The 13,375-nt window shown below is 48.1% G+C and overlaps 2 protein-coding genes across 4 annotated transcripts; both read right to left on the bottom strand.

Annotated features, from left to right (window-relative positions):
• Window positions 1-44: 44 nt before the first annotated feature.
• On the bottom strand, window positions 45-6,606 carry LOC121299439 (AP-4 complex subunit beta-1-like). Of its 2 annotated transcripts, none has more exons than XM_041227126.1 (11): window positions 6,485-6,606; window positions 5,639-5,778; window positions 4,809-5,033; window positions 4,258-4,388; window positions 3,847-3,994; window positions 3,139-3,635; window positions 2,687-2,770; window positions 2,174-2,277; window positions 1,480-1,687; window positions 898-1,176; window positions 45-609 (listed from the first exon to the last, which is right to left on the bottom strand). In XM_041227126.1, exons 2-11 carry the CDS (start codon window positions 5,749-5,751, stop codon window positions 143-145), a joined length of 2,256 nt encoding a protein of 751 aa, XP_041083060.1. In that variant the 5' UTR covers window positions 5,752-5,778; window positions 6,485-6,606; the 3' UTR covers window positions 45-142. The 2 variants fall into 2 exon arrangements, with proteins under 2 accessions (XP_041083060.1, XP_041083061.1); XM_041227127.1 differs by lacking the exon at window positions 6,485-6,606 and adding an exon at window positions 6,089-6,313.
• Window positions 6,607-7,223: 617 nt separating this feature from the next.
• On the bottom strand, window positions 7,224-13,345 carry LOC121300328 (ABC transporter G family member 14-like). 2 transcript variants are annotated; one of them, XM_041228861.1, is made up of 14 exons: window positions 13,069-13,319; window positions 12,704-12,864; window positions 12,458-12,627; window positions 12,102-12,207; window positions 11,779-11,879; window positions 11,504-11,665; window positions 11,175-11,268; window positions 10,827-10,890; window positions 10,474-10,586; window positions 9,898-10,112; window positions 9,419-9,476; window positions 8,734-8,948; window positions 8,422-8,630; window positions 7,224-7,742 (listed from the first exon to the last, which is right to left on the bottom strand). In XM_041228861.1, exons 1-14 carry the CDS (start codon window positions 13,200-13,202, stop codon window positions 7,532-7,534), a joined length of 2,013 nt encoding a protein of 670 aa, XP_041084795.1. In that variant the 5' UTR covers window positions 13,203-13,319; the 3' UTR covers window positions 7,224-7,531. The 2 variants fall into 2 exon arrangements, with proteins under 2 accessions (XP_041084795.1, XP_041084796.1); XM_041228862.1 differs by lacking the exon at window positions 8,422-8,630 and having other exon boundaries at window positions 13,069-13,345.
• Window positions 13,346-13,375: the final 30 nt, after the last annotated feature.

Here is a 13,375-nt window from a genome sequence, read left to right as displayed (position 1 = left end):
TATAAATATATTTTATATTATAATATATATATATATATATATATATATATATAATATATCCTCCCTCCTGACCTCAACTCAATATACATTGTGCAGCACGTTCAATACACTGACAGTCCACTGGGGGCCGCCAAACTCCAGTTCAGTCATGACTTGCTAGGGAAGCGCTGCTGTTTCCCAGTGTTTGTATGACAGTCTTCAGCACTGTAAGAAAGCTGCTGAGTGCCTCCTCTCGCTCTGGGTCCTGCTTCACGGTCACCTGCAGCCCGTCAGCGTCTGGGTCCCGAAGCAGCTCTGCCAGCAGCACCGTGCCCAGGCAGTGTGCGTACAGGTAGGCCTTCCAGGGCCGTGCGTGGAGCCTGCTCAGAGCCAGGGCCTGGATGTTGACGAGCTGCAGCGCGGCCTGTAGCGTCTCCGGGAGACAGTCACCGCCCGGCCAGCCCAGCGAGACCCTGCGAGAGGGCTCCAGAGCCAGCCAGCGTCTTTCGAAGAGTTCTGGGGACAGAGGAGGCCCCGAGACCAGGCAGAGCTCTTCACCGGGGTCTGGGGGGGAGTGTGCTGCTGCTGCTGCTGAATCAACTGCTTCTGCATCCTCGACACTCCCAGGGTCTGGACAGGACAGATTTTAACATTAGATCAGTTAGCACTGCCCTCTTCAGGTGGGAAACAGAATAATAAATAGCACGGAAGAATGAAATATATATATATATATATTATATATATAATATATATATATATATATATATATATATATATATATATATATATATATAAATATATATAATATATAAAAAATGTAAAAAAACCCAAAAAACAGCAAAGTTACCATGTATATAGAAAGTGTAAAAGTGTTGAAAAATGAACTAAAAGAACCGATTCTTATAGCTGGAGCCCTACCTGCTTGTGCTGCTCCCCCAGTCACCTGGGGTAATAGCGAAGGGCTCCCCCCGGTGGTGGCAGTAAGTGCTGCCCAATCCCCCCGGCTGTAGACAGGTGCCAGTGTGTTGAAGTCCCCTGCCCAGCTGTTGATGGGCTCCTCGGGCCGGCCTGCGATCAGCCCCAGCGAGGGGTCTGATTTGGGGCCGCCCAGCACCCTGCGAGCCTCCTCCACTCCACACTGCAGCAGCCGGTAACAGAACAGGGCCCGGTCCCGCACAGACATATCACACTCCTCCTCTGCAAAGAGAATGAACTGACTGCTTTACAGCCACGACCCAAGCTGCCTTTCACACTTACCCACCTGGAGGGCTGAGACGCAACAGGAGCAAAACTACAGTCCTCCAGTAAGAGACTGCTCGATAATATCCAAATTGAGGGAATGTTAACAAACTGGAATGTGAAAAAGGAACTGAATTGAACAGCATGACATCATTAAACCCTAGATCACAACCACCTCTCCTGAAGCAGCTCTGTATAACATTGCAGTTTAACAGATGCAGTTTAGCTGAAGAGCAGCCAGTGCGCATGCAGCTTCATTACCAATGCAGAAGGTGAGCAGGCGTCCCAGCACGTCCTGGGTCTCAGCTGGGCGGGACAGGAAGAGACGCACAGTGGCGGTCAGCAGCTCCAGCTTCACCGCCGGGGACTGCTCTGTCTTTAGGGAGTCAATGAACTCCTCCAGCACGTAGGGGGCGCCGGGGATCTGCTCGCCATGCACCCCCAGCAGCCAGACCAGGGCCTGCTTTCCCTGCACAGAACGAGAGAGACAAACGCAGCTAGGGTTACAGACTGCACGACTTCTTCACTGTCTCTCATTTACTACCAGCACACAGGCTGCCAGAACCCGGGGCTCAGCCAACAAGCTTTCCAGACCACCACACATTTTCACTGTTGTTTAGTTGATATTTCTAACAGAATTCTGTTTAATATCAGCGTGTTGTGCCTAGGTAATATCAGAGTTATGTTTAGATTCATTTTGTATGGCTTCTGTTTCGGGCATCACAAGTTTAAAGCGCCCATACGGTCTCACTAGAGCGCTCAGAATCCCATCTAAACTCTGAGTACGTCCAGCCCAGCACAGCAGAGCCCCTAACCTGTCTCTCTGTAGCACTGGTGTGTGTAACAAGCAGCACATCTGCATCTAGAGGCCTGTGGATCGCGGTCATTGTAAACTGTACGTGCTGTGATTACCATGATGGTTTTCAGCAGGTTATGTGATATGACACGGCTCTACCTCGCTGTCCTGGATGTGCTCCTCACAGCCCACGATGGCAGCGCACACAGACTCGCTGCACTGCGGACGCAGCCAGACCTGGTCCCGGAACGTCTGGACAACAGCTGGGGAGAAGAGAGACCGAGAGCTGACAGCCCGCTCTCGCTGAGCAAATCCTCTCTCCATCCTCCCAGTGGAGAATAACAGGGCGGAGCAGCGGCGAGTCTGTATTTCTCCACAAATCAAAGCAGCGGTTCTGAATGTTCAAACAGCATTATTGTTTACTAAAGGCACTAACATCACCACAGCCGTGACAGATGCACAGCAGCTTTCCAAGACCCTGATTAGCACTAGGCTTGGGCTATCCAATGTTAATTTAGGGAAGGCAGCCCAAGATTAGTGTTAATCTGCGTCTGCGGAACCGGCCGTGAGAGAAATCCAAACACTGTTCGACTTAATCTTCTTTATCGCCTTGTTGAAGAAGGAAAAACAAACCGCAAACGAGCAGCTATATGAACGAATGTGTGGACCTACCCGAAGTGATCTGCTCTTGTTTCAGTTCCAGAAGCCCAGTCAGGATGCTCAGGCATTTCTCACTGTATGTTTGTCCAACGCGCCCTGCCAAGCAGAAGCACTTGTGAGCTCTTTCCTTAAAGGACAACCATTACCTGCAGTTACTCATTATTTTTAAATTATCAAAGTTAGCCTGATATTTTCCCTGCTGCCTTATTATCTTACCACTAGTGCGGTAAGGAATTGCTCACATGTTTTGAATTGCATTACATTATTTGTCTCCAGCCCTTCTTTACCTAGTATAAAATATTTCAATTAAAAACACGTGCTTGCTAACATTTCCAGACTCCCCCTCTGCGTAGCTAAAATACCAAACCGGTAAGACTGATGGAATTATTTTGTAAGCCACAAGATCAGAGAAGCTGTGAAACATGCAGGTGAGAATCCTGATTGCAGAGCTGGTTTTGAGTTACCGATGGCGAAGATGGCAGCCTGTGCCAGCTCGGGGGAGACATCAGTGCAGTACCCCCTCAGCTCCTCCAGCAGCATCCCCACGTTCTCATCATTCACCAGCTCCACCAGGATCTCCATCTTGCGGAACTTGATGTAGCTGGGCTCCGAGTAGCTGCAGAAGAACTTCTTGTAGTGCGCTCCGAAGTGCCCTGGCAGGCTGCGCAAGACCTGCTGCACGTGGCAGAGCGCCACGAAGCGCAGCTCGCGGGACTGTGCGGTGCAGGCAGCCAGCAGGGGGCCCCGCGCCCGCTCCAGCACGCCGGACTGCACCGCCGGGAGGGCTGCGCCCAGGCTCAGGAAGAGGCGGGTGGTCGCCGCGACGACGCCGCTGTGCCCGCTCTCCAGGAAGCTGTCCAGCAGGTTGAGGATGTCGAAGAGCTCGGAGTGGCAGCGCGGCCGGTAGCGGAGGAGGAAGGTCAGCACCTCGCTCTGACCCCACACGTCCAGGTCCTTCATCCTGCCAGGACAGACACATCCTATTACTGAGTGCCACTGCTTTCATTAGGACTGTCAAACAAACATTCAGTCTTTGATTGATCCCCAAACTACACATCAGCAGAAGGACAAACGGGGGCGTGCTGCTCACCTGGATAACTGACCCACTCTGTGAAAGTAACAAGGATGAGGTTAATGGAAGGCTACACTGGACCTGCTGCTCATTTGGTTACCTGTTGAGCAGGTGATGGGCGATTGGCTTGTTGATGACCACGCCCCCTTCCTTTTTCAGGATTTCCTCCAGGGCCCTCAGGCAGTTCACCATGACAACGGGGTCCTGGTCTCGCAGCAGGCCATACAACTCATTCACGACAGCGCCATCTACAGGGAGCACAGGACTTCACAGCTACAGTAGTGACTTCAGCAAAGTTAGAAATCAGAAATATATGTACTGTGCCTCAATGTACAGGATCAATCAGAATGAGGGTTTTGCCACCAGATCTTTGGAAAACACAAGTCTATATCAAACAAACACGTGCCGTTTAAAGCCTAAAGCTGTGCTTTCTGCCCTGCTGAAGTTAGCGATTTCAACTCTGTGTTACGGCAGCTCCAATAACAGACACAGCTGTGGCTCTGAGCTTTACCGATTTCAGCATCAGGCTGCAGACTGTGCATCTTGGCACAGCCGAGCACCGCGGCTCGACGCACGTAGGAGGCCTTGTCCCTCAGCCCCGACAGAATGGGCTGCTGGGCGTACTCGCTGACACCGGGCACTCTGGAAAAAAGAGGGGCACACCACAAACCATTACAAACAACACCCACACACACACATCTATAGGCATGGCTTTACAAGCAAGCCACAAGCCATTACAAACAACACCCACACACACATCTATAGGCATGGCTTTACAAGCAAGCCACAAGCCATTACAAACAACACCCACACACGCATCTATAGGCATGGCTTTATAAGCCAAGCCACTGCCCTCAATTACTGATTATAGGTTCGCAGTGACCACAATAATCAGATCATCTCAACCCTTTTTTAAACTCCTTTAACACATCTCAGCAGCAGAGGCTGCTTTTAAGTTTTAGATGAGAAACACATTCATCAGCTATTCAGAGCAACACATAAAATAACACATGAGCAGCACCATGACGCTGTGCCACTGCCCTGCATGGTGTCCAGACCCACCTGAGGTTGCACATGTTGCGCAGGGCCAGGCCGCGCACCATGGGGTTGGGGTCAGCACAGTCCTTGAGCAGGGTGTTGATGGCCAGCAAGGCCAGGTCCGGCTTCAGAGGGGCGTATGAGCACATGTAGAGGTAGACCAGCTTCTTCTGCACGATGTCAACTGTGGCGCTGGCTTTCACCATCTCCATAAAGAGAGGGGCCATGTCCAGTCCTTGTGTCATGAACCTGCAGCGGCAGACAGATTCAACACCCCACTGCGCACGCACGCACACACACACACAGATTCAACACACAGCTGTGCGCACACACACACATTCAACACCCCGCTGCACGCACACACACACACACAGATTCAACACACAGCTGCGCGCACACACACACACACAGAGATTCAACACCCCGCTGCGCATGCACGCGCACACACACACACACACACAGATTCAATACCCCGCTGCATGCACACACACACACACAGATTCAACACTCAGCTTCAAATTGGTCCTTGCTTTTTAATTTCCAGAACTGTGTCGTCCTGTAACAGGAAATCAGCCTCGGGACACAGCTCTTTATTCACGGTGCCCAGCTTGCTCTTTAAAAAGTCAGAGAGACTTCCCCTTTTGCCAACAGATGTACCATTTTAATTGCAGGCAGGAGAGTGTCAATTTTGCATTTCCTTGCTAGAATTACACTGTTACAAGGGTTTTGTTCCTTTCAGATATTCTGCCTTTGCTACAAGCCTTCTTAACCATAAGCTGTGAGGGGATGTGGAGTTTAGTTGTTTTTATTTCCTGCACTTTCACTCATTCCAGGCAGGGGTGTAGCGCACTCACCTGATAACCCTGACAATGACACTCCTGTATCGCAGCCGGTCAGACTGGACGTTGGGGTTGGAGAGAGCCCTTTTCAACTCCTTCACCGTCTCCGCCGAGCCCAGGTAGGGCATCCTGACCACTTCAAGACACTTCAAGCACTGACCGCACAAGATGAAAGAAAGGGTCAAACCGGGTCTAACAGAGTGCAGCAGATACTAGACCACCTGCACCCGTCTACAAGCTCTCATGCTGTAGGGTTACGCACAGCCGCCTGGTCGAGTCTAATGGACCGAAATCACTAGAGGGCGTGGCAGAGTTACAAACTCACACCCCTCCCCGCTCCTAGTCCCGGGCTTCAGAACTCTCCTCGTTTAGGAGAGCCCAGGATTCAGGAATCTGAGTCATCAGGCTCCTGTTTCATTAACTCTGATCACACTTCTTCTCATGGTAGCATGCACACACACACACCCCTGCTGTGTCTGTAGGCGTCACAGCTGCTCCCTGTTACACAGCACTCTGCAGCTCAGACTCCCGGCTCCTGACGATGAACTTCCCGAATTGTGAGGGTAGTTTTGTAGCTCGACACGGTGTAGCTGAAGCCTGGCTAGGTGTGGCCCCCACGTCTACAGGACAGCGTGCTAATGTCTTATAAAAAGCCCAACAGCGAAGCAGTAGCACGCCTGCGCGCAGGGCAAACAGTCCGGAGCAGCCACACTCCGCTGAAACGAACCGCCGAGCCCCTGGCAGGGTGCAGACGAGACGTTTCACTCGCCAGTAATAACTTCATTTAAAACATGCAACTCCAGCACTGTTCATATTTCCATCCGCTTTACACCAGAGCAAACACACACCTCAAACACTTACCCGGCAAAAACAGGGGGATCCGGCGTTATCTATGCGTTAAGAAATTCATATTTTTCTTTATTAATTAAAAATAAATAAAAACCGCGACAGAGGATGACAAGCCGGGCTCTCTTGTTTTTGTTTTTTTCACTTCCCGTCTGTCACTGCGGGACTCGCCGATTGGCTGACCGGGTTCCGATGCTCCACTCTAATTGGCTGCAAACGGAGAGCGTATCCGGCTGCTTGGAGAGATTTGCCAACTGTCCCGCCTTAAGCGGGACAAACTCTGCGCGGATGGAGATCGTTAATTTATTCATTCATTGATTTATTCATTCTGTCCAGTGTAAACTGTATTAGGTGGTTAATTAATATCACAGTTATAAAAACAGAAAAGGTGTGTTCTTTTTGTTTTATTGCAAATTTAACACAAATACACACAATAACATGAACTATTTTTTATTTTATTTTTTGAACCAAAAACAGTCATGCTTTTCGCTGTATACTTATCCATATCAATAAAATGAAATCCATTAAAAAGTTCCAAGATACAAACAACCCACAGCTGGGTAATGCAGTAAAGTTTAATGTGGATAAATACATGATTATGGTCACTTGAAGCAGTTTCAAGTAAAAAGCCCTTTACTGAAGTTTTAACCTCATTACCTCCAATATAAAACAATATAAACACACACATTAATATATATATATATATATATATATATATATATATATATATATATATATATATATATATATATATATATATATATATAATGACACACACACACATTCCCATACTGTACATGGCATATTTACAAAGTGCACAGTAGGGCACCCCGCACCTCCCCTCTATTCAGTTCAATAGTCCACTGTTGCTGGCGCATTTCACTTCCCATTTCATTCTTCTGATGACGGCAGAGCAGCTCCTTTTCCTCCTGTGCTTGTGCAGGCGATGTGGTTTCCAGGCTGCTCCGGTTGATCTCCAGCGTCCCATGTTCTCCGAGTTTGTGTTTGCTGCTCATCCCTCTGTGCGTGTGTGTGCGCGTGTGCGTGTGTTCCAGGGGTCGTTTACTTGCCTGGCGTTCGTACAAATCTCAGCATCAGATAGGCGGCCACTTGGAAAGCCAGGATGTAGAGCACAAGGACCAGGATGTTGCCCCAGACGGGGAGAGGAATGCTGAACTGATCCAGGATCTCCTGGGCTGGGATGTAGGCCGTCTCGTTGGGGTTGTTCAGATGTGCTGCTGCACAGTGTGGGTAGAAGGACTGGCTCGCACACCTGCAATACAAACAGAGAGCCCAGCAGGGTCAAGCTGACCACAGACAGGAACCCTGCCATGTGTGGGGGGCGGCGGGGAAAGGGTCTACCCGAATTACTGCATGGCTAACAACACTATGTAACACAGTTTTTGTTCCTGGGTAGTAAGTGTTATTTCCTAATTGCTTATGCCTCAAAAGTATAGAACATGGCTATTATTCCCCACAAACTTTGCTTTTGTGACCAGGCCAGTGATATTTCAAAATATCACTATTTCCAATGGGAAAAATGGAACAAAAGATTTAGAAGTGAGTAGTTTTTCGAGATTTACAATTATACTATATTTACAGTATAATCGTAAATCTCGAAAAACTACTCTTCTAAATCTTTTGTAGTCATCTTTGTATTACTTTAGTATAAATACATGTTAATTTGGATTCATATGTTGTTTTTTTCTGACTTTATGTGAACGAAAAGACACACATTTGCCCGTTTTCCCATTGGAAATAGTGATATTTTGAAATATCACTGTCCTGGTCACAAAAGCAAAGTTTGTGGGGAATAATAGCCATGTTCTATACTTTTGAGGCATAAGCAATTAGGAAATAACACTTACTACCCAGGAACAAAAAAAAATGTATTTTTTTGTTACACAGTGCAATCAGAGCGACCCGTCCAGATGAACTCCAATCCAGCCTACCTGAAAGAGGCGTTGTCTCTAAATTCGAGCTGGACCGTGGCGTGGAAAGAGAACAGGATGATAGCCAGGTACCGCAGCCAGACCAGCCAAAAAGGGAGCTTCTGGATGTAAAATCCACCCAGTAGAATCATAAGGATCATCAGCGACATGCCAACAGCCATGGCCTGGTCTATGCGCAGGAATGTAACACTGATCAGCAACCCTAGAGCCTGGGGGAGAGACAGACTGTGTGTCGTTTCCAGATTGTTTGTTACACTAGCAGGGACAAAGCCAGCCAGTGTCAGTCAGGTTTTGCAGAGCGGCAGTCTGTACCTGTGAGGTGATGGTGGTCAGAGTGATGATGCCCATGTCAGCGAAGTAGGCTCCAGGTCCGTTGAGTCCAGTCAGCCAGAAGGAAATGGTGACGTGGACCAGGAGCTGGGGGATCACCAGGGGCAGCTCACTCAACAACTTGGCCAGGAAATAAGCTAACAGGCGGTACGACCCAGCCAGGCGCTCCTTGTTGATTATCGAACGCTCTGCTGGAACTGAGAGAGAGAGAGAGAGAGAGAGAGAGAGAGAGAGAGAGATCACAATCGGGTTTAACTTCTTGAACGTTTTGATTTGTGGCTTTAACAGTTTCATGACTCCATTGAAGGCACTGGTTTAGGTGCAGTTATGTCAACTAAAGACTCTGGAAAACTACGTTCCTCACCTTATAAAAGTTTACCAGAGTAAATCTGCACATCCCTTTTTCCATTTTCTCATGGTCATACGATGCATTTGCCAGCTTACCACAGTACTATTCTTTACCATGTCTCTGTGTGCTTTACAGTGCTTGCCATTCGCTTTCACTGCACTACGCTTTTCCTGTGCTTTCCCTATTATAAGGGACAGTTTTGCATGTCACATTTATAACTGTATACTGTTGCAACCTCTCGTCAAGCACATGTAAAGGCAACATAGAAAAAAGTGAAACAGGTTTGTTTCTAGTTGTGTTAATAATACTAATACTTACAAGATGGTAATGCGATGTAAATGGGTGCGATGAACCAATAGAGGACAAGATAAAACAGCTGCAATAGAACCAGATAAAACACTGAAAATGCATTCCTACTATCAAACGCTAACAGTACAAGAACTACCCAAAACCTTAAAGTGCGCACAGAGTAGATTCTCCACACTTTACATGACGAGGGAAGACAGCACAGTGCTGGAGAAGTGGGGCTTCCCATAGTCTGGGAGCAATCTCGCTGAGACAACGCCTCTATTATCCAGACAGCTCCTGGTAACCCCAGCCTTATTCCCTCTGCTCCTCTACCCTGACTGCAGAGATAATCTACTAGTCAGCCCTCAATCTCTGCTATGTAGAGAACAGTTCCTGGAAAGTGTTTGAAGCTATTTCAGTGTAATCCAAGCACCCCCGGGCCCAATCAGTCAGGATGGGAGAGGCTTCACTGGACCCTGCTGTGTGATGAATTCTGGGGAAATCCTCACCATTCCACAGCGAGCTTGGATCTGGTCCTCCTCTCTGGGCACTTGAAACCAGATGAGCCCGGGGATGACGGCCATGACCAAGGTCTTTATCACACTGACGAGGGACAGGATCTGCGGCAGCTGCTGTTTGAAACTGCGAGCTGTCAGCGTGCGGAGCTGCATCCAGAAAGAGGAGGCCCACTGCGGACTTTCCACCTCGAGCAGCTCGGCCCCAGCTGCATTCACAGGCAGGAAAACACGCCAAATGAACGGAGGCCCAATCGGATCCCCAGAGTAGATTTATCTAGCCCTCCAAAACCAGGGGTTACAATGGGCTTACTTCCTAAGAGGGGACGGGGTTTAGCTTTTATATTTTAACTGCATCTCCAGCCATTTCTGGATAGCAAGACTTACTAAAAAAATATTCAACTGCCCTAAGGTCACCTCAAAGTAGACTGGGTCTGATTGTCCTGGCATTTCAATAATAACCCTAAAATAGGGGAGTCCCAGGACTGGGTGTGAGCTAGTGTGAGTTTGAAGCTCCGAATTGGAGTTTTATATGTGATGCCAAACTCTTTCCAATAAACTTGTGCATACCTCCCTCCCGATCTGTGGCCACGACCTTAACCTCAGACAGCCCTCCCGCCATCGACTGCAGATGCATGTCGGCTTTGTCATGAGAAAGCAGAGGGCACTCAACAGAGCTGACACTGGAAATAAAAGCAGCACAAAGCATTGCTGGGTTACAAAGGGGCTCAAGGTAAGAGAAGGGGGTTCAGTGGGTTGAACAGAGAGGGAAGAAGATGGTCTCAAGGGGTTTGAGCCGAGGGACTGGGAGGAAGGCAGTGTGGCTCAGTGGGCAGTGTTGAGTGATGGGGAAGGCAGGAAACTGCACAAGGGAGACGGAGGGAGAGAGACAAGCTCTATTTCAGAGGCATCAGTTATCCTACCGGAATTTATTTGAATAGTCCACAATATCCTGCCTGACCTCCGGAGACTCTTTCACTTTGTCCACTGCAAACAGATGACAACAGATATAAAAGTGAGGACCTGATCAATTCCAATGCATTTATTTTATCGCTCGCTTTCTGCTTGCGATTCCACAAATCTGGTTTTCACCTTCAATTTGCTACAAAATGATAACATTTCGGTGAAAGAAAGATCTCATGTTTGCCATATGCCTTATCCTCAAGAAACTTGCGCTTCCCGGGTCATATCACCTGGGCAGTGTCTTGCAGGTCAGAGCATGCTATTGGCTAAAAGCGTGTCAGTGCACACAGTCTACAGCCTGAACTCACACATGTAATCAGCAGGATTGTAGAGCGGTGTGCACGGCATTCCTAGGTCAGCGAAGAAATCCACAATCCTGGAAGCAGGTCCGTAATACGCAACCTGCAAATCAGACACGGATATAACTGGAGGGGAATCGCCGTTCTAGACGGGGCACGTCTTTAAACAACACGTTGTGAAAAAGCAGTTACCCAGTGGCTCGAATTTACAACCCTGCTCTACCCTGTGCCACGGGATCTGCGTGCAACAAACCACGTGCCTGCACAGGTGTGGACCTGGCTGAGCCGTGTCTGGAAATCAGTCCCGTACAAAGTTAACCTAAAACCACAAGACGTACCTCTCCGTCAGACATGAGGAGCAGTTTATCAAACATGTGGAATACCGGGGAGGACGGCTGGTGAATGGAGCTGATGATGGTTTTCCGGTGCTTGACTGCGTAGTGTTTCAGAGAGGTGATGAGACTATGGGATGTACTGGAGTCCAAACCAGACGTAGGTTCCTGAAATGAAGAAGACAGCAAGACATCAGTTAAACACAATTAGAACGTCTTACAATTCTAAAAAAAAACCAGCAGTTTACAGCTTTGAGAGCAGTAAAAAGATCTTTGCTTACGTCTAGTATCATGACTGAAGGGTCGGTCAGTAATTCACACGCAATATTGACTCTCTTCTTCTCCCCGCCAGACACACCTCTCACAAAGTCATTCCCAATAACTGCAACATAAGAACACACACCACATGTTCATGAGCGCGTCAAAACGCTAGCCTAGAAAAGCATTTCCCAGCTGTAATACTATAAACCACAAACCCAGTGTACGCAACACACACACATGTGTGTGTGCGTGTTTGTGCGTGCGTGTGGTTAGCTGGACCATGTGTTGATTTATGCAATTCACACCTCCAGTCACTGTGTGGCACTGTTTTAAGACGACTTACTGGTATTAAGACATTTCTTGATGCCAAGCTCATCCACCAATACCGAAATTATTTTTTCTTTCTCTGCAAAAGTAACAGAATCTGGCAATCTTAGATGAGCCTGGCACTAAAACAAAAACAGAACACAAAATGAGTCTATCGTGCATTCATTCAAAATGAATCTATCTTGCATTAATTCAAATGGAGTCTTATCGTGCATTCATTCAAAACGCCCATGCAAATAACACTGTTCCAAACTGTACAGATGCGAAGCCTCATCTTACAGAAGTAATTCTCTGAATTCAGCGGTTTAATTTCAGAAAAAAAAACACTGCAATTCAATATAGAAAAATCATTTCAAACTAGTGAAGACTCACCATTAATGTATCTTTCACAGTCAGATAGGGGAAAAATATATCCTGCTGCATGACATAGCACAGCATTCTTCTCAGGCTTTTGGTCAGCGGTCGGTCATCTAAGGTGACCTGCCCTGACTTTGCTTGTATTCTCCCAGTGAGGACACTGAGCAGGGTGGTTTTACCAGCACCTGCAAGAGAAACCACTTACTGTAACATAAGGAATAATACTGGTAGATTTGTATTTTACTACCATTATACACTCACCGCTGGGCCCCATCAGTGCCAGCAGCTCTCCCGGCAGGACAGCGCCAGCGACGTCTCTCAAAATCTGCCTGCCCTGAATCTCCACCTCCACCCCTCTGAACCGCACAGCCAGCCCCCTTCTCTTCTGGGAATCTGTCTGCCCAGCACTCGCTCCTGTGGGACTATTAGAAATCAGAGCTTGAGATAAAAGGACACAAACCCATAGACTGAGTGATAAAGGTGGGTATCTTTTTGATAGACTGGTAGATTGCTATTTCATTGTAATTCTCTCTTAAACAATGTTAGAGCTGTAATCAGGTGTGTCGCAGTAGAACCTAACTTGATGTTGCATTACTGACTACAGCTTCCAATGCGGTCAGACTCACCTGTCCAGGCGAAATCCTTCCATCCTGGCTCTTTCACATTCCCCCTCTCCAAGCGCCAGTCCCGGGCTGGAAAACCCTGCAGACCCCACCGCGGAGTGTGGGGGGAGCGAGTTGCTGTCTTGGCAAGATGACATCCCCGTATGGCTGTGTTCTCTCTGTGCAGCTACTGCAATACCTGCTGTGTCCGGGAGTCTGTGTGCATCACCTGATCGGCATCTATATACTCTGAACCTGCAGAAGCCCCTCCCTCCAAGATGATGTCACCCGTGCATCAAGAACATGCCGTCTCTTAGGCAAGGCTTGGCAC

This window comes from Polyodon spathula, chromosome 25 (assembly GCF_017654505.1).
Source record: "Polyodon spathula isolate WHYD16114869_AA chromosome 25, ASM1765450v1, whole genome shotgun sequence".
In the NCBI taxonomy this organism is placed as follows: domain Eukaryota; kingdom Metazoa; phylum Chordata; class Actinopteri; order Acipenseriformes; family Polyodontidae; genus Polyodon; species Polyodon spathula.
Note: the sequence above shows the minus strand (reverse complement) of the source record. Positions and strands in the feature narration are given on the sequence as shown.

Coding starts and splice junctions, on each gene's coding strand:
- LOC121300328 (XM_041228861.1), bottom strand. CDS start 13,202: ATGTCATCTTGCCAAGACAGCAACTCGCTCCCCCCACACTCCGCGGTG. Junction 12,865..13,068: donor GAAGGATTTCGCCTGGACAG/GTGAGTCTGACC, acceptor GATTTCTAATAG/TCCCACAGGAGCGAGTGCTG. Junction 8,631..8,733: donor TGACCACCATCACCTCACAG/GTACAGACTGCC, acceptor TCTCTCCCCCAG/GCTCTAGGGTTGCTGATCAG.
- LOC121299439 (XM_041227126.1), bottom strand. CDS start 5,751: ATGCCCTACCTGGGCTCGGCGGAGACGGTGAAGGAGTTGAAAAGGGCT. Junction 1,688..2,173: donor AGCACATCCAGGACAGCGAG/GTAGAGCCGTGT, acceptor CGTTCTGTGCAG/GGAAAGCAGGCCCTGGTCTG. Junction 610..897: donor TGGGGGAGCAGCACAAGCAG/GTAGGGCTCCAG, acceptor TGTCCTGTCCAG/ACCCTGGGAGTGTCGAGGAT.